General features: G+C 43.7%; 1 protein-coding gene across 1 annotated transcript; it reads right to left on the bottom strand.

Annotated features, from left to right (window-relative positions):
• Nucleotides 1–1,643: 1,643 nt before the first annotated feature.
• On the bottom strand, nucleotides 1,644–16,974 carry COX5A (cytochrome c oxidase subunit 5A). Its single transcript, XM_073652808.1, has 5 exons — nucleotides 16,722–16,974; nucleotides 10,395–10,511; nucleotides 4,019–4,140; nucleotides 3,540–3,657; nucleotides 1,644–1,813 (listed from the first exon to the last, which is right to left on the bottom strand). Exons 1-4 carry the CDS (start codon nucleotides 16,810–16,812, stop codon nucleotides 3,544–3,546), a joined length of 444 nt encoding a protein of 147 aa, XP_073508909.1. The 5' UTR covers nucleotides 16,813–16,974; the 3' UTR covers nucleotides 1,644–1,813; nucleotides 3,540–3,543.
• Nucleotides 16,975–25,391: the final 8,417 nt, after the last annotated feature.

Genomic DNA, 25,391 nt, shown 5'->3' with positions numbered 1-25,391 from the left:
ATGGGGTCACTTTTGGGGAGTTTCCACAGTTTAGGCACCTCAGGAGCTCTGCAAACACAAAATGGTGTCCGCTATCTATTCCAGCAAATATTGCGTTCCACAAGTCAATTGGCGTTCCTTCTCTTCCATCTACCCAAACAGTAGTTTTCCACCAAATATGGGGCATTTGTGTACTCAGGAGAAGTTGCTCAACAAATTTTGAGGTTCATTTTTTTTCCTGTTACCCTTCTGAAAAGGAAAAATTTGGGGATAAAGCAACATGTGGGAAAAAGTAAAATTTTCATTTTTTACTTCCAAAATAAACTTATTGCATGTGGTTTTGAGCACTTTGAGGGGTGAGTTTTTTTTTTTTTTTTTTAAAATGGTGTTAGTTTGGAGTATTTTCTGTCATAGGCCCGCAAAGCCAATTCAAATTGTATGTGGTCCCTAAAAAATAAAAAATTGGTTTTGTAAATGGTGTTGGAAAAAATGAGAAACTGCTGATAAACTTTTAATCCTTCTAACTTCCCGGAAAAAAAAAAAAAAAAAAAAATTAAAAAAAATGATGCGGATATAAAGTAGATATCTGGTTTAAGGGCATAAAAATTCAAAAAGTTTGAAAATTGTGACGTTTTTACAAAAACTATATATTTCCACAAATAAAGGCAAAAATAGACTTAAATTTACCACTAACAAAGTACAATGTGTCACGAAAAAAATCTTAATCACTTGGATACGTCGAAGTGTTCCAGAGTACGACAAAGTGACGCTGTCAGAATTATAAGGTTTGGCCTGGTCATAAAGGTGAAAACAGGCTGGGGGGGGTGGGTTTAAGCATAACTTTAGCTTTTAATCGGGTAACAGTACATATAAAAAATGATCTGCCACCAGAATGCATTTCTTTAAAAAGGTGTTATCCGGTCTTCTGATAGAAATCTGCAGTCACTTTATGTGACTGCAGACTTCTAAATCCTGACAGCAGTGTGCATGCTGTCTGCATTAGTCAGTATTGCCAATGAGAGTATGCAGTCATGTGACCGTAAGTATACATACACGTGTTTACATGCTGACTAGACGTGAATTGAGAGACCCCAAGCACGTCTAGTCGTAATGTGTGAGAAAGTAAGCAAATCACCTACTTGCCATCCTGTGACCGCCTGGTCTCACCCACAATACTGGTGAATCCTGACAGATCTATCAGGAGACCGAACAACCTCTTTAATGGCTACACCCATCTTAGACATATACAGCATAGTGACCGGATGTTGTAAATACATAACAGATGCGGGTACCACATTTTTCTCTAGAACAGAGATCCGTGACCCCCATCTCATGGCCACTTTGAAAGGAGGGAGGTATGCCCTTGTTAGGAAAACTTCAAAAGACGACTAAAAATTCATAGAAAGGAATGGAGAGATGAGAATAAAGCTAGGTACAGGTCTCTGAGGCGACACACGCATTTATCATATTTAAAACAGATCCTGTGGAAGATAGGAGACAACTAAAGCAGGATACAATGACAGGTTGCCAATGTATTTTGCCAAATGACCAAAAAAATTTAAATGCTGCGTGGTTTGTAGGGGCGTGTGAGCATGTGGGGAAAAATTGAAAGATGGCTATAGGCTAATCTAAACAGTACAATGCAAAACTATAAAACAAGTCAATCAGATCAAACAACATCCCTTTATTAGGTCCAACATAATATTACACAGATAGGGACTCAATAAAAGAACAGTTGCATTTCTTCGAAATAAAGGTAATATTTTAACATCTTTGTATTTCTGGATGGCTGTGTACAATCAAGTAGCATTGATAAAACATTTGGATGGATAATCTGTAGAAAGAAAGAGGAGAAAGTTTTTAAAAAATAATTTACCAAATTGATCATACAATACACATCAACATCCTACAAATTCAACGTGTGAACATAGATTTACAGTTTTTAGAAACGTTTAGTGAAAATAGCAGTTGTCACTATAAAGTTTTATTTTAGTAATGCTGAACGTTACAAAAAGAACAGGCAAGAGACGTTAGCGTTACATGTTTAAGTACTTGTCTGTGGTGGAGGCTGTGTCAAATTTCTTAGCCGTTCAGCCAAATTTGATAGTCCTCTCTCCTCCTGTGCCGGTCACTGACTCGTTTTTGTTCAAATTATTGTACTTGTTGTTTGCTATGTATACCCCTTTTAAACATGTAAAGCGCCATGGAATTAATGTCGCTATAATAATAATAACTATAACTGCCCTGCAAACAGCAGTCAAACACCTCTCAAAGAGCCAGAAACCAGTAGACCGACATTATAAATGAATATACCATAAATGTCTAAGGAGGTTTATGGTATATTCATACATGGTGGAACCTGCAACAGTCTCCTACCTGCTCCTATTTTGCATGCATACCAACTTGTACTACAATTCATTTTTTTCAGTTTAGCTTCAGGATTCTGCACCTAGTGCAGGTAAGGACGTGGCCTCCATTCCTTTGAGCTGGACATTTGATGGGTATCATATTCGGGTCCTGCTCTGCCCTTATTCACAATGACGTCACTTTGACACATGGCAACGTTTTAATACTAGAGGTTAGTGTTTAATAAGTACCCCATGTTATTTATATGCACTATTGCTTTTACTTCGATCAGGGTATATGTTTTTTGTTTCTGCCTTAGATTGTCTGTTTAATGGTCAATGTGAACATTCCATTTTGAACTCCATACCAACTTGTACTCCAGTTCATTTTTTTGGGTTAATATTCTCTACCTAGATTTGACAGCCACCTCAGATCTACCCAAAAGCTAAATCTATAAGATATTGTGGCCAAATCCTGTGCAACTTTGGCCTTAAGGGGACATCCAGAAAGATTTTGGGGGAGAAGGGTCTGCACCCAAATCCATGAGTTACAAGATTTGTCTTAATTGCAAAAGCAGTTAAATTTTGCAGCATACAATTTCATGCTGAAAATTTATAATATGTCCCACAAATCAATATTTGTGCCAATTACTGTAATATTCTGTAGATTTTTTTTTAGTAAAATCTGGTTGGGAATCTACATCCTGTCCCTCATGAAAATACCCTACATTTTCATAGGCGAGAATACCCCTTGAACCCCTTCCTGATGAGGCCATTTAATTTTTTTGCACCCCTTCTTCCAAGAGCCATAACTTTTTTATTTTTCTGTACCCAAAACATTCCAAGTGCATTGAAATTGCAAAAAAAAGTGCATTGTTTTTATTTACCATGTTACCATGTTCACAATATGGTAAAACTGACCAGGCAATAAGATTCCCCAGGTCAGTATACGAGTACGCAGATACCAAACATGTATGGTTTTTTTTGTTTTATGTGTAGCCATGAACACAGTAAAACAAGGAGAGGACTTAACGTTGAGCTGCTCCTTATAAATGATGTATTCACAGACCATGCCACTGGGCTCCACACACATAACATCTTGTGGAGTTCTCCATTTTTATTTCTCAAATTAAAAGTTAAACAGTGGCTATTAATGGGAAAAGTCTGTTTTTGTGATCATTTTCATAAAAAAAGGAGCAGTGTGCAAAAACGTACCTTTTCATGGTTTATCTAAGCCCAGCTCTTCTGGGGTGGAAATACCAAGCTCATCTAAAGTTGGTCTAAGTTCCTGAATTACATAGGGATAGATTTCCTTGTGAGGTCCGCTTTTATCCTAGCAAAAGAAAAAACAACCCAAATTAAGGCTAGTCACACAGCCATCTTTGACCATTGTTTAGAGATGAAGCTGAAATAATAGCTAAATATTAGTATTGAGATTCAATGAATACCAAAGAGTTACCATGTCATACATTTTCACCTCATGTCCAACACGAAGAATAACAGTTTATAAGTTTTACCTAAAGTATTAAAATTTTGAAGGTGGTTTCCCCTACTCTAAGTTTTTCTGATAACATTTTATGTATTACCCAAACAAGGGCCCATTCAGAAAAATTCTTAAAGTATGGAAAAACTCAAAAGCAAAAAATAAAAAAAAACAAAAGCCTTGCAACACAATATTGGGTTATTCTACTCACCTTCACTGCTTCCAAAATGCGGACCGTACTTGCAAAATCATTCAACCGTCTGCAAGCACGCAAAGCAGCATCAAGGATTTTTGGTTCTGGAACTAAATCATAACCGATGAGAGTGTTCACACCTAGTTGGAAAGGGAAAAAAAATAAAACCTTGTCTTGAGCAGCAATATTAAGACTATGGCAGCAATGTGTTTAGTAATTTCCTACAGTCTGCCTCCATAGTAATCAGAACTGCCCTATGGGCAGGATAGAAGAGATCATAAGTAGTTGTATTCAAAATATCCTATTTATGAATTCATCCTACACCCAAGCACAAAACTTGGTTGGCCTCTTCATAGAAAAAAGATTTACAGAATTGTGGGGGATGGGAAATCAGCAATTGACCAACATACATTTCAGAAGTCCTCCCTTGTATAATCACATTACAATGCCAATCCTCCTTCACAAACAGCACCAACACTCCAGTCCTGAAAATGTGACCTGGCCCTGTCCATCAGCACATCCCACTGAAACCCGTGTCACCTTCCTAATCAGAACACTGGCCAAATCAGTACTGAGGAGTATATCAGACCACTGAGAGTATTCTGAGACGCAGGCGACCATTGTACACGAACTAGAGGGGACCCCGGATCAGTGGATCTGAGGCAGAAGAGCTAAACAGGAGGGTACCAGGTCTTCTACATTACCCAGTACCACGTTACATTGCTATGGGTAGTCCGGTGGTCACTAGCTTATATTTCCCTACAAGTCCTAACAAATTAAGGGGATTTCTGTATTCCAATACACTGGAGTCAGTCAGTGAAAAAACTAATAAGTACCCATTAGGCTATGACAACTACATAAAGCAGCTAGGAGTTGAATTTAACAGTTGATAATGGCAAAACAAAAAGGAAGCATCCTCCAATGGCTTCAAAGAGGACTGTTCATTAAATTTTTCATGTTGAATTGGACACACGTAACAGTGCCTGCAAAAGAGAACTTTAGTTTATATTTTCGCTTTTCTGTTGGAGATATTATCCATCAAATTATTTGGCACCTAATGAGCTCATTTCCGTTAAAGAAGCCCTCCCATGAGCTTATCTGTAAATATACTCACCGACCAGCACCTTCTCTGGCGTCCAATGCCATTCCGCTCCTCTATGAGTGACACCCCGCTCTTCAGATCACTATGCATGAGCCAGAAGTCTTTTACAATGCAAGTCTATGGCGCCTTGTTCTGATGCTTTACAGATTTACATCATGAAAGCCACCTCCAGGTCACACAGAGCGCAGTGTGATCGGAGAGTCTGAAAAATGGCGATACCACTCAGAAAAGAAGCAGAATGGTGCTTGATATAAGAGATGGTGACAGTAGGAAAGTATATTAACACAATGACACTATATATACACAGGTTTGGTGGAAAAAAAGAAATTATGAGAGGGCTTCTTTACATCCATGTGGGCATTAGAGTTTCACTCAGGGTGAAAACTTCTTCCCACTGTATAATGCCACCCAATCATAAGCAGGTAGCAACACACAGGAGAGAAAAAACACGTCCGCACAACAGCTCAGAACAGGTTACTCCTGGGTAAGGCTGTGTGCCCATGATGCGTTTTTGGTGCGTATCTGCAGCGCGTAAACGGTCCAGAAACGCATTGCATACCTTATCCCATGACTTCCTATGACATTCTGCAAGTTTTGTACACATGGTCAGGATTTTTTCTGCGCAGATTTTACTCGCAGAAAAAATGCGGACATGACCAATTCTTGTGCGTTTCTGCATGCGTATTTGCCTATACAATGCATTGGAAAAACGCATGGCAAATAAGCATGTGTTTTTCTGCCAAGGAGATGCAGAAATGCGCAGGAAAATTTCTGCATCGTGGGCACTAAGGCTATAATATAATAACAGCCTGCTCTGCTCTCACTGCAGACAGCTCATCTCCAGTCAGGCAGTGTGGAGGGAGGGGTAACAGTAGAAGTGACAGTATTATGAAATGAGGAGAGATGACAGAAGGGTTTGTAATGTAGCACAACTGAGTTTATATGTGTCACGAGTTGTACTTTTGAATGGCACCATTGGTTTTACCATATAGTGCACTGGAAACCAGGAAGAAATTCAAAGTGTGGTGAAATAGCAAAAAAAAGTGCAACAATTTTTTTTTTTACGATGTTCACTAAATGCTAAAAGTGACCTGCCATTATGATTCTCCAGGTCATTACAAGTTTGTAGATACCAAACATGTATAAGTTCTTTTGTATTTAACGGATGAAAAAAAAAAAATAATTCAAAGTTTGCAACAAAAAAAACGGCGCAATTTTCTGAGACCCGTAGCATCTCCATATTTCTGGATCTAGGGCTGGGTGAGGGCTTATTTTTTGGGCGCCGAGCTGACTTTTTTAATACCATTTTGGTGTAGATATGATTTTTTTATGCCTGTTATTGCAATGTTGCTGCAACCAAAAAAAACCCTAATTCTTCTAATGATTCTTTTCTCGTTATGCCTTTTACTGATCAGATTAATTTTTTTATATTGATAGATCCTGTGATTCTAAACACGGCGATACCAAATCTGTGTATATTTGATTGTTTTATTTTGAATGGTGCGAAAGGGGGGGTAATTTGAACTTTTATATTTTTTAAAAACTTTTTTTTTACTTTACACATGCTTCAATAGTCTCTATGGGAGACTAGAAGTTGCGCTATTCCAATCGCCTGTATGTAGCTAAAATGCTCACTTGCTATGAGCACCAACCGCTGGGTGGCGCTCACCGCATTCTGGCAATGACAACCGAAGGGGTCTCCTGCAGACCCCAGGCTGTCATGCCAACCCATCGGCGACCCACGGTCATGTGACATGGGCAGGATTAATGAAGCACTTCAGGTAAGTGCAAGCTAAATGCTGCGATTCTACCCGTGGCTGTTAGGGGCATATGATAGCTGTACAGATCAGCTGTCATGTGCCCGAAAACATGCAGGCTTAGCAACTGGAGCCCGCATGGAGTGCAGGGATACGACCTTTGACGTACTCATACGTCCAAGGTTGTAGGGGTTAAAGGTGTTCTGCAATTTTTGGAAAACCCTTTCTTAAAGGGAATTTGTCAGGACAATCAGCCCTCCTAAGCCATCTATATGAGCACATAGGTCATAAGAAGCAAAATAAAGTGATACATTGACATCTGCGATCTGATGTCTTATTCCAGAGATCTACTTTTTTTGTATACATAAATGAGCTTTTCAGGCTATGGGACGGACGCTGATTTGCACGAGAATCAGCCTCCAGAGCTTATAAATATAGGGGGGGTTACCAGTGTGATGGCCGCTCTCTGCTCTCCTGATATAATCAAACACAGCTCTGAATGATAAGGGTGCAGTCAGACTGTATAACACAGACAATAGCATCACAATTCTCGGACTGACGGCTCTCCTGGTCTGAGCTCTAGTCAGGAGAACCGCCGGCAAGTCTGTGCACTGCAATGCGATCTCGTCCGTGTTATACGGCCGTCTGACTGTTCCCTTAGGCTGCGTGCCCACTATGCGTTTTTCAAGCATTTTTGCCACGGAATTTCCACAGCGAAAATGCTTAAAAAATGCTTGGTAATACGTGCCCCATGGTCCCCAATGATAATCCGCATGTGCTGTGCACATGCTGTGGAAATTTCCGCTGCGGATCATTGCTGAAAAATACGCAGCATGTCCATTAATTTTGCAGACACGCAGCGTAATTGCCGCCATTGAAACGCATATTATCCGTGTCAGCACATTTGCACACATGGATAATATGCGTTTCTATGTGCGGATGGTACCCGGGTTTGTAGAAGATGAGATTCTCCTCCAGACCCGGGTACCATAGAACCTGTTAAAAAAAAGAATTTAAAAAATAAATATACTTACCTTCCGATGTCCCCCGGTCTCCTCAGCAATGCGTCCGGTCTGTTGTATGGGACGTGGTGGTGTGAGGACCTGCCATGACGTCATTTAGTCATGTAACAGGTCACGCGACCGCTGACATGACTCAATGGCATCATCGCAGGTCCTTTCACACCACCGCGACCCATACAACAGAACAGACGGAGCGGAGAAAATACCGGGGGCCATCGGAAGGCAAGTATAATCTTTATTTTTTACCATTTTTTATTCTTTTTTTGTTAAACTATTACTTGGTCACACTATATAAATCCATGCCGGTTGCATGGATTTATATAGTGTGACCAAGTAGTCAAGCACTTTTCCAAGTGATGCTAAAATCGCTTGGAAAAGTGCTTGATAACCCACATGCAGAAATGCATGCAAAAACGCTTGACAAACGCATCTACCTGACAGGAAAAACGCATGTAAAATCCGCATGCGTTTTTCCTGCCAGGGAGAAGCGTAAAAAATATGCAGCATTTCTGCATCGTGGGCACTTAGACTATGCGGTCTAAATGACGTCTTGGCAGGTCCTCACACCACCGCAAGCCGTACAAGAGACCAGATGCATCGCTGAGGAGGCCAGGGGACATCGGAAGGTAAGTATAATCTTTATTTTTTATTTTAAATTCATTTTTTAACAGGTACCATGGTACCTGGGTCTGGAAGAGAGTCTCCTCTTCTCCAGACCCGGGTACCATCCGCACATAGAAACGCTTAATATCCATCCGCGTGTGCAAATGTGTGCTGACACGGATATTAAGCGTTTCAATGCAAGTCAATGGCGGCAATTACGCTGCGTGTCCGCAAAATTAATGGACATGCTGCGTATTTTTCCGCAATGATAATCCACAGCGGAAATTTCCGCAGCATGTGCACAGCACATGCGGATCATCATTAGGGACCATGGGGCACGTATTACCAAGCAGTTAAGCGTTTTCGTTGCCGAAATTCCGTGGCAAAAATGCTTGAAAAACGCATAGTGGGCACGCAGCCTCAGCCTAATAGACACATCTGCAGGTGCCCTCTCAATGCTTCAGCTTCCAGTGTTGTAATATTGTTGCAATACAGCAGAGCTGCAGCAACTGTGTTAGTAAGAAGACAAAGTTCAGTTCTAGTGCACTGTGCTAGTTACATGTCTCACACTGATAACGTCCCCATTCATTTAAGATAAGCTCTAGAGGCAGATTCTCATACAGATCAGTGTCCGGGCCACAGCTCATTTATATATAAGAAAAACATTGATTGCTCTTGAATAAGATGTCAGATTGCAGATATTAAGGTATAATTTTATTCAGCTTCCCATTACCTACATGCCCATATAGACTACTTAGAAGGCTTGATCCTACTGACAAATTCCCTTTAAATGCTCCCCACTCCCCAAAAAACACACTAGTTTCCCACATTGGCACCATTCCAGCAATGTTGGAACTATGTCTCCTGGGAGAGTTATGCCACATTGTGCACTGCAGCCAATCATGAGCTGCTCCACTCACAGCTCACGTAGCAGAATTGTGTAATAAAAACACCAGAGACCTAGCACATCCATAACTGAAGAGACACAGGAAGAGAGTATTAGGTTTCATTTTACATGGGGGGATGTGCCAACTGTCAAATATGCAACATCTACATCATATGAAAAAAGTTTATAACTTAGCTGGAAAGCAAGAACAAAGTTATGTGGTAAGCCCCATGTTTCTGCTACAAGGTGGTTAATAAATTTGCATACTCAGCTCCAAAAACTTCTATAGTAAGCATCAGTACATATAGCAAGCAGCCTCCATCTTGGTTTTAGCAGATGATAGCTTTACCATCGGATTCCCTTTCATGCCAATTCAGACATCATCCAACCTTCCACTTATATAAAGGTAAAGTGCAGCCAGCACACTGTAGCGCAGCATATGAATTGTATAGGCCTGACAAAGGTCAGTGCAGCAAGGACAAATTATAGCAAAGCTAAGCTTATTCTGCAATTAGTCTACAAGACAACTGCTATACAACAGTTAGATGCATATTTCCAAAATTCAATCTGACAGGTCTGCTTTAGTAAATATTTGAATTCCAAATAAAAATAATTTTGGAACATATTAGAAGTCTGCAGTGTGCGTTTCCTTGGCTATTGTTCCTGCAAATATGACTAAATTAACAACTTTGCATAAACATTCTCCTTGTGAAGAGAGTGTTACAGTAAAAATGGCACCACTGAATGGACAGTGTCTAACTGTAGGGACACAACCCATCCACAGGGAGAAGGGTGACACCAAGTTGTCAACTCACTCCTACTTCTCCAGAGTAATGGGAAGAATGGTACAATGCAGAGCTCCAAGAAAAGATTCTCCAGTGGTAATTTTATGGCAAATGCAAGTATTTCCTGAAATGAGAGAGGACAGGTGTTCCATTATATGAAACAGATTGAAAACACTCATTACAATCTCCTGATATTTTCCTGATTACATTATCAGATGGCGCTGTCATTAGAGCAGTACCTTTTCGCAGTTCCCAGGCATCAATATCCGGCTTGTTGAAATAAGTCACCCAGCGAGCATCAAACTCTTCATCTGACTCATGTTTGGCATGAGAATAGCACCGAGCAGCAACTGCAACTGTAAAAGAAACAGACAAGATCAGGGTAAAGAAAATACTATTCAGCTCAATAGGCCGTCAAAGACTGAAAGACTCAATGTCCATGGCAGACAACTCCCTTGACCTTGAAACAATGCCCGTGCATGGCATCTCATTATTTCTGCAGTGACATGCAGGATTAAAGGCCAATTTAGACAAGCCAATCATTGGGAGAAAGCTTTTGCAGGAACGCTTAGTCACAATTTTTTGGCCCTTCCAAACGGACAAGCAAAACGCTTGTTTTTTGGGTTTGAGGATTTAGAGAGGTTGTCCACTACTATATAAAATGTCCCAATGTATTTAAACGGCGATTGACCACTGATCGTATAGCATATTGACAGTCATTTAATGCCCATGATTGGCTCATCTAAATCTGAACAGAGAATCTGTGGAGGTAATGGTGGATTTCTGTTCAGGGTTTCATGGCACATAGATTTAAAAAGTCCCATCCACCTGTACTATACTTTGCCAAATATTGTAGGGTCTAAAATCCACAGCACTTCCACTACACATAAATGTGGCTTTAGAGAATGTCATCAGCAGGTAGATACCTCTTTCCTGGCAGTCACCCTCACCTGCACTTTCATAATACATTATGTCCTCAATGGAAGCCCATGGTGCCCTCTAGCCAACATGCCTGTTGCTAGGAAGCCACCCAATGATCAGCTGATTGTAGGGGCCAACTGCAGTGCACGGAGGCCCAGCTCTGTACATTGTGTGTCCTTGAACGGTAATGTGGCTCTCCATTATAATCAATGACCTCTGTAGGAAAGGTCATTTATATTAACATCTCGGAATACCCTTTTAAAAGGAACCTGTCACCAGAAAGAATACCGTTAAGCTGCAGATATGCGGTTAATCTGCAGGTTTACAGCGTCATGCTGCCCGGCACCTGCACGCAGCCGAATGCACCAGGGAGAGAACTTTATTCTCCCCACCAGCATTCGGATTTAGTCATGAGGGCGGGGGCGCCACATGTTCAGTCATCACTCTGAGATTACAGATCAGCAGCTGTAACTGCACCCCTGGCCCTGACTGACACTCCCTCTGCATTGGGGCTGAGCTGTCAGTCAGGACCGGGCGTGCAGTTACAGCCACCGCTCTGCATACTGTTGGAACCAGCCAGCTTCTGTGCCTCTGCACTTCTCTGATGCTGCAGAGTCAAAACGGTCTCTGCAAGTAATGTGGAAGGTAGCACAGTTTGGAATGGATGGGCGGTGTGGGTTCAGTCACCGATCTGAGTATACAGAGCAGCGGCTGTAACTGACAGTTGAGCCCCAATGCAGAGGGCGTGTCAGCCAGGGCTGGGTGCACAGTTACAGCAGCCGCTCGGTATTCTCAGTGATGACTGAACTTGCACCGTCCCAATGACGGAATCCGAATGCTGGCTGGGGAGGATAAAGTTCTCTCCCTGCTGCATTCAGCTGCGAGCTGGCGCCGGGCAGCATTATAACACTTAACCTGCAGATTAAAGGGAATCTGTCACCCCCTGGGCGATATCAGACCACTACTAAGGCCATACAGGGTATAGAAAAGTAAATCTATACTTCCCTATATGGCCAATAGTACTTGTCTGATTGCTGAGAAATCTTCTTTAATCAAATCCGTTTTGCAGAGGCTTGGCGTCCGGGGGACACCAAGCAAACCCCTCCAAACTGCTTATTAAACACATAATTCGCCGCGCTGTGCCAGACCCTGTGATGTTCCCTGCTCTGACACCCATCCCACGCGCTTTGTTTCCCTCCGGCCCAGTTTGGCTGCGCACTTGTGTGACGCAGCCTCGCATTGTCACACGTGCTCAGCCAAACATGCCCGGAAGGAAACAAAGCGGGTCTCCAAGGGAGCTGCGCTTTGCACATGCGCAGGGTGGGTGTCAGCGCAGGGAACGTCACAGGGCATGGCACAGCGCCCTGTGACGGGGAGGGGGGAATATGTTAATTTCCAAAAGAGGCAGCGAATTACGTGTATAATAAGGAGATAGGAGGGGTTGGCTTGGCATCCCCCGGACGCCAAGCCTCTGCAAGACAGATTTTATTAAAGAAGATTTCTAAGCAATCAGACCACTACTATTGGCCATACAGGCATGTATAGATTTACTTTTCTACACCCTGTATGGCCATAGTAGTGGTCTGATATTGCCCAGGGGGGGGTGACAGATTCCCTTTAACTGCAAATCTGCAGGTTAACAGTGTTATTTCTGGTGACAGGTTCCCTTTAAGACTAAAAAGAAAATTTTTATTTTTTTTTTTAAATGCAATTGGAGGTGTTTTAAGGAATTATGACCTTTCATAAACATAAATCAGCAGATGGCAAAGTGATCCTACACTACACATGCATACCTAGCAGGGATAATCATTTACCAGAACAGCTAAGGATCAGTGTTACTTTTTTTTTTATAAAGTTGTAAAGGAAGAGCAGATTGTGGGGGAAGCATTTCCGTGTGAGCAGTAGTCTCCCTGTCCTGTAGTCGTCCTGAAGGCCACAGTAGACTACTCATTGTCAGTACAACAATGTGGGCATAGCAAAGGATAATGGCAAAGTATGGGAAAACAAGTGCACATGCATAGTGTATTGGAAATTAAGAAATGAATTATAAACCTGACTGCAAACTTTTGATAGTCAACAGCCAAACACGTTCAGTCAGTCATTCCCCCTGCACCTCATCATATGCACCAAGTACACAAGTCATCAATACGGGGAGTAACCCGCTGCCAGCACCCCACCTCCCTCCGAGAACCTGTCACTACTGACAAGTCTGTTTTAGTAATGAGTTTTATTCCCATGAAATTATTCTAGAGCAGATTTGCTTATAATTTCTGGTTCCTCGGAATTTCCTCCAAGCAACTTATGAATGAATAAATAAATTGACAACTGGGTGTGTGACATTGATCAATTGGTGCCGACAGTCACAATGGGAACATATGCTAACACCCAGTACATTTATTCAGAAACTTTGAGAAGGAATAAATAGGAGAACGGCACAATGCTGGGTTCTAAGGAAAGGTGAGCCAGAGTACTTATAATATGGGGAATACAAGCATCTACTGAAACTGACATGTCAGGAGTTGGCGTGTCCGCTCCTATATTACAAATTATGCTTTAAGTAGCCTTCCCATTAACTTTTTTTCTGTAAACCTGTGTATGTACTGTAGTGTCAAGGTGTTAATATACTCCCCTATCACTATCTTCTGCAGTATCAAGTACCATGCCGATCCTCTTCCAAGTCATGTAATTCACACTTCGGCTGCATGCCCATTACGCGTTTTTCAAGCATTTTTGCTGCGGAGTTTCCGCAGCGAAAACGCTTAAAAAACGCTTGATAATACGTGCCCCATGGTCCCCAATGATAATCCGCATGTGCTTTGCACATGCAGCAGAAATCTCCGCTGCGGATCATCATTGCGGAAAAATAAACAGCATGTCCATTAATTTTGTGGACACGCAGTGTAATTGCCACCATTGAATCACTTAATATCCGTATGACTACATGTGGATATTAAGCGATTCAGTGTGCGGATGGTACCCGGGTCTGGAGAAGAGGACTCCTCCAGACCCGGGTACCATGGTACCTGTTAAAAAAAAAAAAGAATTTAAAATAACAAACATACTCACCTTCTGATGGCCCCCGGTCTCCTGTATGATGCATCCTGGCTCCCCGACGGCTCGCGATGGTCTAAAAGGACCTTCCATGACGTCATTTAGTCATGTGACAGGTCACATGACTGCTGACGTCAGCGGTCGCGTGACCTGTCACATGATTAAATGACGTCATGAAAGGTCCTGTCACACCACCGCGAGCCATACAAGAGACCGAACGCATCGGAGAAAAGACCGGGGGCCATCAGAAGGTGAGTATAGTGTTTTTTGTTTTTACCATTTTTTTCAACTATTAACTTGGTCACACTATATAAATCCATGCCTGTTGCATGGATTTATATAGTGTCACCAAGTTGTCAAGCACTTTCCAAGAGATGCTAAAAATCGCTTGGAAAAGCGCTTGATAACCCGCATGTGGAAATGCATGCAAAAACGCATTTAAAATCCGCATGCGTTTTTCCTGCCAGGGAGATGCGGAAAAAAATCTGCAGCATTTCTGCATCATGGGCACTTAGCCTTACTATCTGAATCACTGTGAGCAGAGATGTCTCTTACAATTTAAGCCTATGGAGCCTTGTTCTGACATTCTATAGACTTACACTGTAAGGCCAGGACCCCACTATCAGTATTTGGTTAGTATTTTTTCTCAGGAGTGGGAGCCAAAACCAGGTGAGGAACAATCCAGAGAAAAGGTATAATAGAAACAAGTCACCAATTCTGCATTTATCACCCACTCCTGGCTTTGTCTCCAACTCCTGAGAAAAAAATACTGACCAAATACTGATAGTGGGGCTGTGGGCTAGGAATCTGAAGAGCGGTGACGTCACTCAGAAGAGGACCAGAGCAATGCTTGATACCGGAGAAGAAAGTGATAGCAGAAGGTATATTACCAGGGCTGTGGAGTAGGAGCCCATTTTGGTGGAGTCAGTATAAAATGGACCAACTTCGACTCCTAAAATATATAATAAATTGGGTACAGTAGTTCAATGTAGTTTGTGGGGAATATTTTTTCATAAGAATTTGGGAAAGTTATGAAATGTCCTATAAATGTCTGTCCTATTCCTGATCTAAGGGTCTAGACTTTTAGCTGAGATGAATCTGTGCTACAGTAAATTTATCACTTAAACATGAGCCATGTATGAGGGAGTCGGTATCAGGGAAATTGAGGAGTCGGAGGTTTGGCTTACCGACTCCACAGCCCTGTATATTACGACCAACACACTGCAGTACATATATAGGTTTAGAGAAAAAAAAAAGTTCATGAAGGGTTTAGTCAAAGGAGATTTTAAGGGGAAAAAAAAAAATCTATACGCTCAACTCTCTGACCAGCGTCACTTCTCACTTGCTATCATGTCCCTGCTGGTCTCAACATCTGGTGGGGACCTGTCAAGAAACTGCAGATTGGATGGAAAGGCTGCAGCCAGTCACTTTTTGTAAAAAATGAAAGACAGCAGGAAACCAACTGCAGTGGAGTTTGTTTTCATCACTACACATCTGACATCAATAAGGAGACTTGTGAAATAATACAAGAAATAGGCCCCGACACCAGGTGTCCAGCGTGTGTCAGGCTCAAGGTTGAGCTGTATGTTATAACCTTGGCCCACATGAGGATGTATCGGGAAGCTGAGCAAACCTTACGCCACACTACAGTAAACAGTAACTGCATTTTTCAGAAAATGTTTGACAAGCAAAACGTTGGGAGGATGCAGAGACCCCATCAATCACTAAAACCGAAAAAGCAAAAAAAAGTATCGGAGGGGCTGCTCTCCGCTTTCAGTCTCACAGGAGAGCAGCACCTGGCCAGGGCTCCTAACCCTTTGTGTTAGCGGTCAGTGGGGTGTAAGGACCCAGAACACCACCGATTATAACTTGGCAGAAGTTTTATGAAGGAGAAGTTCCAGTTTTAATAGAAGATGAGATGAATGTAGAGCAGAAAGTGCAGTGACTGAGCGGGCGGGTCAGGTTCCTGCAGGGGGCGCCGGTCAGTCCTCGGCGCACAGCAGTCAATGTGACCTTGCTTCCGGGATGTACAGCCCCATCAGCTGCTCTCCTCAGCTCACGTCTCACTGTTAGGGCTGCAATAAACTGGTCCCCGCTGCACACCGTGTATGACACACTGACAATGCACGGGACTACAGGCAGATTATAATCTGAGGCAGCGCAGACCCCGGATTAGCAGTAGCACTGGGTGACAGTACACCGCACACACAGGGCAGCGCCAATGGCCGGCACCAGCAGAAGTGGTCGGAGGTGACCTCACACGGCGCGCACACAGGGCAGCGCCAATGGCCGGCACCAGCAGAAGTGGTCGGAGGTGACCTCACACGGCGCACACACAGGCCAATGGCCGGCACCAGCAGAAGTGGTCGGAGGTGACCTCACACGGCGCACACACAGGCCTCTGCAGAGAAGGCGCAGCGCCATCCACCACGGGCTGCACAGAGCAGGCCTTCCCGGGCCTCCAGCAATGCGGCGCTGCAGGGCAGGCCACCGGCTACACAACGACCATTACACGGCACACACAGCCGCAGAGGCACCGCTGTCCCGCTATGTCACACGTCAAGGGCACAATGGCGTAACGTAAGAGCGCTCACCTTGGGAGCAGGCGGGCTGAGGCTGCAGGCGGCAGCGAGGGAGGCTGCGGAGGCCAGAAGTCACGCAGCGCCGGAGAGCAGCTCCCAACATGGCGGCAGCTGAGCGGTGTGTGAACACACGGGAAAAGTGGCGGTGGGTCCGGACCGGAAGAGAGAGGCACGCGCACACTACACGCTCCCGCTCAGGCAGAGGCCGGCACAGCGAGCACGGACGCACAAGGGTAAAAGAGGGCGTGTCCTGAGACGTCAGCAGACAATAGAGCTGCGCGGTGCTCATCCAACCAGCGCCACCTGCTGATGAGTCCTCCATGAGGATGTATCATGTCAGCACTCTGCCCGTATACAGACAGCACAGGGGAGCGGACGTCTGTATGCGGGGTGCTCCTAAGGCCACAGCGAGGGGAGACATGGGCTGACCTGGCTCAGGAGGCCTTGCAGGGCCGGACTGGGGTCCCTAGGGGCCACACTATAGCCCTCATAAACGCGTTTACACTTATTTTTTTTTATAGACTATAAGGATAGGGATGTTCAACATATTGGTAATATACTTTATTAGGAAATGCAGCGAATGACGAGTCCTGATGTCCTGAGCCCCGGGCTTTCTCCTGCCCCTGATTTACAGGTTCTTTTACTGAATTAGCAGCGGAGGACGGAGAAAGTCCGGAACTCGTGAATATTCAGGAGCCATCAGGGGCGGACACTGACAGTGATGGGCCCCGGTGCAGGACTGGTGTTAGGGCCCCCACCATCAAGCCCCACCCATGTAACACACCCACAAGCACAATATAATAAGAATCACACATGCCCATTTACACATTACATACGTATGTACATAGAGAACGCGTTCACTAAAGAATTGATAAAATATGCACATACACAATGACAATTTTATGATCTCGTTCACATTACTAAATGATTTTTCTGGTTTATTCATAGTTGTAACAGCCATAACTTTTATTTCCGTAAGTTTCACTACATAGGAAGATGATAAGTGTACGTGCCCACGGTCAGGAGTCGCTGCGGGTTTCTAGAAATCTCAGATCCACTGTGCGTCTCCATGCTCCTGCAAATCACCCGCAGAAACAGACATGAGGCTCATCTTTCAGACCCGCAGCATGTCAATTTCTCTTGTGGGTCCGCATGAGGACTTTCCCCATAGACTAACATCAATGAGAAAGGTCCACATGTGTAAAACAAAAAAAAATGGTGCCCCTCATTTGCATACTGAGGGCGGAAGCCGGTCAGCTGTTCTGCATTGTCAGGGCCGCAGGCGACTCCGGATCGTGGGAACATACCCTTAGGCTATGTGCTCACGATGCAGAAATGCTCCGGATTTTTTCCTGAGCGTTTCTCCATCTCCCTGGCAGAAAAAACGCATGCGGATTGTACATGTGTTTTTCCTGCCAGGGACATGCGGATGTGAAGCGTTCTTTACTTGCATTTCCGCATGCGGGTTGTCAAGCGCTTGACAACCGATTTTAGCATCACTTGGAAAGTGCTTGACAACTTGGTCACACTATATAAATCATTGCAATGGGCATGGATTTATATACTGTGACCGTAAAGAATGGTTAAAAATAAATATAATATTTACCTTCTGATGGCCCCCGGTGTCCTTATCCGATCCGTCCATTCAGCGGTCGCGTGACCCGTCACATGACTAAATGACGTCATGGCAGGTCCTTTTAGACCATCGCGAGCTGCCGGCAAGCCAGGACAGATCGCTATGGAGACCGGGGGCCATCAGAAGGTAAGTATAATGTATATTTTTTATTTTATTCTTTTTTTTTTACAGGTACTATGGTACCAGGGTCTGGAGGAGAGTCTCCTCCAAACCCGGGTACCATCCGCACATTGAACCGCATGATATCTGCATCTGCAGATGTGCACATGTAGTGATGTGGATATTAAGCGATTCAATGCAAGTCAATGACGGCGAAAACGCCGCGATTCAGCAAAATAATTGGTAGTGCTGCAGATTTTTCCGCAATGATAATCCGCAGCGGAAATTTCCGCAGCATGTGCACATGCGGATTATCATTGGGGACCATGGCAGACCTTCTACCATGCGTTTTTTAATCGTTTCTGCAGCGGAATTGTTGCTGCGGAAACACTTAAAAAACGCATAGTGGGCACACAGCCTTACTGTCACTTTGCCAAACAGGTATATCAAAGTGTTACAATAATATTAAACCCTTTACCCCCGAGGGTGGTTTGCAGGTTATTGACCAGGCCAATTTTTACAATTTCTGACCAGTGTCACTTTATGAGGTAATAACTCTGGAACGCTTCAACGGATCCCACTGATTTTGAGAATGTTTTTTCGTGCCATATTGTACTTCATGATTGTGGTAAAATTTCTTCGATATCACTTGCGTTTATTTGTGAAAAAAAATGGAAATTTGGCGAAAATTTTGAAAATTTTGCAATTTTCAAACTTTGAATTTCCATGCACTTAAATCAGAGAGATATGTCACACAAAATACTTAATAAATAACATTTCCCACATGTCTACTTTACATCAGCACAATTCTGGAACCAAATTTTTTTTGTTAGGGAGCTATAAGGGTTAAAAATTGACCAGCAATTTCTCATTTTTACAACAAAATCATTTTTTTAGGGACCACATCACATTTGAAGTGACTTTGAGGGGCCTTTATGACAGAAAATACCCAAAAGTGACACCATTCTAAAAACTGCACCCCTCAAGGTGCTCAAAACCACATTCAAGAAGTTTATTAACCCTTCAGGTGCTTCACAGGAAGTTTTGGAATGTGGAGGAAAAAAATTAACATTTATTTTTTTTCACAAAAATGTTACTTTAAACCCCAATTTTTTTATTTTCGCAAAGGTATCATTAAAAAATGAACCCCAAAATTTGTTCTGCAATTCCTCCTGAGCATGCTGATCTTCCATATGTGTGGGAAAACCACTGTTTGGGTGCACGGCAGGGTTCGGAAGGGAAGGAGTACCATTTGACTTTTTGAATGTAAAATTTGCTTGAATAATTAGCGGACGCATTGTTGCGTTTGAAGAGCCCCTGATGTGCCTAAACAGTGGAAACCCCCCACAAGTGACCCCATTTTGGAAACTAGACCCCCCAGGGAACTTATCTAGATGTGTGGTGAGCAGCTTGAAACCCCAGGTGCTTCACAGAAGTTTATAACTTTAAGCCGTAAAAATAAAATTTTCACATTTTTCCAACAAAAATGTTTTTCAGCCTCCAATTTTGCATTTTCATAAGGGTAAGAGGAGAAATTACACCATGCAATTAGTTGTGCAATTTCTCCTGAGTAAGCCGATACCCCATATGTGGGGGAAAACCATTGTTTGGGCGCACGGCAGGGTTCGGACGGAAGGGAAGGAGCGCCATTTGACTTTTTGAATGTAAAATTTGCTTGAATAATTAGCGGACACTCTGTTGCGTTTGGAGAGCCCCTGATGTGCCTAAACAGTGGAAACCCCCCACAAGTGACACCATTTTGGAAACTAGACCCCTCAATGATTTTATCAAGGGGATATAGTGAACATTTTGAACCCAGAGGTACAACACAGAATTTTGAATATCATCATATTGAATAAGTTGTCATTAGTCTTGAGTGCAAGTGCTCGCTACTTGAGTTTGCGTCGCGTTCACGGGTATGTAAGTATCGCGGGTGCTCATGTGACATGCTCAAGTCCCCGCCCGCATGTTTCACGTTTATTAAACACCCCAAAAAAAACATGCGGGGATTCCTCGTGCATGGCAGGCAATCCCAGCGTGTTTTTTTGGCTGTATAACAGCTGCAAAACATTTGGGGCAGAGACTCGAGCATGTCCCTCGAGCACCCGCGATACTGGGTGCATACCCAAGCACCCGATGCAAACTCAAGTAGCGAGCACTTGCGCTCAACATTAGTCGCCATATCGTCATCATTTTTTTTTCTTTACTTCTGAAAAAATCCCAACCCCAACACAAGCCTAACCCCAACCCTAATACAACCCCAACTGTAACCCAACCCTAGCCCAACCCTACCCTTAGACCAACCCTAACCCTAGCCCAACCCTAACCATAGCCCAACCCTAACCCTAGCACAACCCTAACCCTAGAGTTTATTTTTTACGCCATTCCTCGTGCGGTATAAGTGATTAGACGACTTTATTCTTCGGGTCGGTGCAATTACTGCGATACTAGATTCATGTTGTGTTTTTATGATTGACAACTATCACACACTAAAAAACCCTATTTTTTTGCAAAGACTAGTTTTTGCATCGCCATATTTTGAGAGCTATAATTTTTCCATATTTCGGCCGACAGAGTCATGTGATGGCTTGTTTTTTGCAGGACAAGTTGACATTTTTATTGGTGCCATTTTCAGGCACGTGACATTTTTTAATCGTTTTCTATTCCGATTTTTGGGAGGCAGAATAAACAAAAAGCAACAATTCAGGAATTGTTTTTTGTTTTTTTTATGCCGTTCTGCGTGTGGTAAAATTGATAAGGCAGTTTTATTCTTCGGGTCAGTCCGTATACAGCGGTACCATATTTATATTTTTTTTATGTTTTGGCATTTTTACACAATAAAAAATATTTTATAGAAAATAGAATTGTTTTTGCATCCCTTTATTCTGAGAGCTATAACTTTTTTATTTTTCGGCCATTGGAGTTGTATGGCGGCTTGTTTTCAGCGGTACCTTTTGTATTTACATTCGTCTTTTTTATCTAGTTTTATTCCATTTTTTGTTTGGCGGTATGATGATAAAGCATCATTTTAAGTTACTTTTTTAGTTTTTTTTTACCATATTCACTAAAGGGGTTAACTAGTGGGACAGTTTAATATGTCAGGTCGTTCCGGACGCGGCGATACCAAATATGTGTACTTTCATTGGTTTATTATTTTTTTTTCATAAGATTATTTATTCATGGGTATAATATATATCTTTTTTATTATTATTATTTTTTTTAATATTTTTATAATTTTTTTACAAATTTTTTTTTTCACTTTCTGCCATTTTTATTACTTTTGCACATTGTCTCACTATGAGACTTTCACTTTTTGCAGCCTGATCGGCTAAATAGCATAGAGAGCAGCAGCTCCCTATGCTATGCAGCCTGTCAGCGCTGCACAGGGAGAAGTTACTTTGGTCGTGCACTGCGCATGACCAAAGTAACTTCCTGCCTCCTGGTGACCCGACTGTTGTCATGATGACATCGGGTCACCATGACAACATCCGGGACCGGACTCAGACGCTGCGGGACGCCGGTAGAGAAGGTAAGTATCGCGCTTATCTCCCCTTGCCACCAGAATGCTGCGATGGATTGCGATCGCAGCATTTCGAGGGTTAATGTGCAGGGAGCGGTGAGGGACACCTGGCGGCGATCTTGCCCGCACCGCTTGTGTGTGGGCGAAATCACCAAGGCGTACTAATACATATCTGGTCCATAAGGCCCAGGGCACAGACACGTATTAGTACACCTTGGGCCGGAAAGGGGTTAAAGAGAATCTGTCATCAGGATTTTATACCCCAAACAAGTGGCATATATATATTAAGGCGCTTTAATGCTGATTAAATCCTCACCTTGCTTGTAGAAATCCATTTTTCTGTTTTAGAATAATCCATATTTGAAATTGCATGCTAATGAGCTGCTGGTGCACTTCCAGCTCTCCTGCCTCTCGGCCTTTTCCCTGCCTGCTGCTGTCCTTCTGTCTAACTGACAGGTCACTGAACTATGAGTGACCTAGAGACAGGAGTCAGGAAGCAGGAATAGAGAGAAGCAGGAGAGCCGTCAGTGCAGCGCCCGCCCACTGCACTTGTGGCTCTATAGCAGACAATTTCAATTATGGATTTCTCTAACAGCAAAAATGATTTCCACAAGAAAGTTAAGGATTTACTCAGCATTAAAGTCAGGGCTGTGGAGTCGGAGTCATGGAATCGGAGCCCATTTTCGTGGAGTCGGTATAAAATGGACCGACTCCAACTCCTAAAATATATAATAAATTGGGTACAGTAGTTTAATGCAGTTTGTGGGGAATATTTTTTCATAAGAATTTGGTAAAGTTCTGAAATGTCCTATAAATGTCTGTCCTATTCCTGATCTAAGGGTCTAGACTTTTAGCTGAGATGAATCTGTGCTACAGTAAATTTATCACTTAAACATGAGCCATTTATGAGGGAGTCGGAGTTGGAGTCGGTGTCATGGAAATTGAGGAGTCGGAGTCGGAGGTTTGGCTTACCGACTCCACAGCCCTGAGTAAAGCACCTTTATATACTGTAATTTTCGGAATATAAGACGCACTGGACCATAAGATGCACCCCAAATTTTGGGGTGGAAAACGGGAAAAAATATTTTTTTATAAGAAGGTCGTCCATCTTATAGTCCAAATAGATCTCTTACCTACGGGGCGGTGGAGCGGGGGTCACAGGAGGCATGGTCCCTCAGGAAGCCTGCAGAAGTGTAGCATTGCAGAGGGCCCTGAGTGCTAGAAGGTGGTGCCCCAGCAGCAGTGGGTTGCGGGGGTGGTGGAGCGGCACAGCAGGAAACAGGGTCCCTCCCTCAGGAACCCGGCGGCAGGAGCGGTGAGATGCTGTGGGCCCGGTGTCGGCAGTGAAGCAGAGCGCAGTGCACTACTTTTCCAGCGGCCACCTTCCAGAAGCCGTGGTCTACAGGAAAATGGCCACCGAGATCCCATACTGTGCATGCGCTGGCTCGGGCGGCCATTTGCCATTTGACCCACGGCTTCAGGAAGATGGCAGCACATGCGCAGTTGGGATCCCGGCTGGGTCAAGATCCCAGTCTGCGCAAGCTCTGCCTGACCACCGATACTGGGCCCACAGCATCGCACAGCTTCTGCAGCTGCTGGCTTCCAGACGGAGGGACCCTGCTTCCTTGCAATCCCGCTCCACCACCGCTGCAACTACCCGGTAAGCCTGTTTTCGGACCATAAGACATTTTCCTCCCAAAAGTGGGGGAGAAAAAGTGCGTCTTATGGCCAAAAAATAGGGTATGTTATCAGTTTGGGGTATAAAATCAGCGGACGTCAGAGCCGGCTGCAGCCGGGGGTCACATGATGCCTGTGAGCAGCCAGCGATAGCGCCGCTCACAGGCAGTAACACCAGCGTAAGGTATTTACAAAAATACTTCGCACAATTTAAATCCATGGGGGCAATATTAATAGTAGTGGACAACCTCTTTAATGAATTTCCCTATGGATAGCAGATATTTACCTTTAGGGTGCAGTTTGACAAATGTATCATTCGGACTGCAGTGTACGGACTGGTCGGCGGCTCTCTGACCCAAGTGTGACAGCTTCATAGAAATACATAAAGCTGTCACACTCTGGTCAGGAGAGCCGCCGGCCAGTCCATGCATTGCAGTCCGATCTAGGTCCGATTTATACGGCCATCTGATTGGACCCTAACACCTACTGATAAACTCACTACAGTGACTCCATACATAAATTAGGGGACTTTAGACATTGTGGAGATATTTTTTGAGAATAGTGGAAGACAAAAGTGACATACAGTAGTTGCTTTTTGTCAATGAGCCAGTATATAGCTAAGTATAATACAGTATATATTGATATGCACTGCACAAAGATGAGATGGAATATACTCCTATATAATACACACTCATGTACTATATATGTGTATATACTATACATACCGTAATTATACATATTGTCTGCAGCTATACAAATGCTACACTGGAGGAAGACTGGGGTCAGGGGCCACTCTGAGCCTGATTACAGCAGTAGTGACAGGAGGTGTCTGGGGTCAGTACAAGCAGTGAATTAGTGACTGAGTCCTGTGCTATCTGATCGGTGCAGGATAAGGTTTCTCAGCCACTCACAGCACTGACCAGGAAGAACCGAGCACAGTCACTAAATGACTGCTGTCAACAGGGACAGCGCTGCCTCTTGTCACTGCTGCTCTGAAGAATGTGACCTGCAGCAGTTACAATTCCCGGCCATCCCTCACCTTGTGCTCTGGGAGAAGAGGACACAATGGCAGCTGGAGGGGACACAGGATCGATCCAGGAGCCGCGGGAGATTCAAGTAGCTGAGAGGAGAAAGCAGCTGTCTGCACTGAGAGACCTCCGCGCTGTAAGTTTCTGCAGAGGGTAACACTGCTAGTTATGCCCCCGCACATGTGACTGAGGAGATGCTGTGTCTCCTGTATCATAGAGCCAGCAGCAGCATCAACAAGAGGACAAGAAGGAACCCCTAATACAGCGTCTTTTGCAGACTCCCCCCTTCTGCAAATTAATCAGGTACGGGCCCCTTCCTCTCCTCTTAGTGTTAAAGCTGCCGTCGGCTGCATGACAGAACAAGGAGTTTCAGCAGCTGATCGAACCCCCCTCCTCTTCAGGGCCCCGGTGCAGCCGTACTGTGCCGGCTGCACCGGCGGTATGTCCACCCCTGAGATTCATCATTATGTGCTGGAGCTGTCCAAAAAGATTTTGCACCAAATGAGTGACCCAGCATTTTGCTATGGCGTTCTGTCACTAGTTTGTTACCCTTAGTTAGGACACCATAACATTAGTGACAGATTCCCTTTAACAAAATCCCTAGTTAACACATTTAGGCTATGTGCCCACGATGCAGAAATGCTCTGGATTTTTTCCTGAGCGTTTCTGCATCTCCCTGGCAGAAAAAAAGCATGCGGATTGTACATGCGGATTGTACATGC

This window comes from Phyllobates terribilis, unplaced genomic scaffold, assembly GCF_046119375.1.
Source record: "Phyllobates terribilis strain yellow unplaced genomic scaffold, ASM4611937v1 Scaffold_11__3_contigs__length_659146591, whole genome shotgun sequence".
NCBI lineage: Eukaryota > Metazoa > Chordata > Amphibia > Anura > Dendrobatidae > Phyllobates > Phyllobates terribilis.
Note: the sequence above shows the minus strand (reverse complement) of the source record. Positions and strands in the feature narration are given on the sequence as shown.

Excerpts from the sequence above, each read along its gene's own strand:
- COX5A (XM_073652808.1), bottom strand. The coding sequence starts at position 16,812 with ATGTTGGGAGCTGCTCTCCGGCGCTGCGTGACTTCTGGCCTCCGCAGC. Across the intron at positions 4,141-10,394 it reads TGCCTGGGAACTGCGAAAAG|GTGTGAACACTCTCATCGGT; the intron begins GTACTGCTCTAA and ends CTTTCCAACTAG. Across the intron at positions 3,658-4,018 it reads GCATTTTGGAAGCAGTGAAG|GATAAAAGCGGACCTCACAA; the intron begins GTGAGTAGAATA and ends TTCTTTTGCTAG.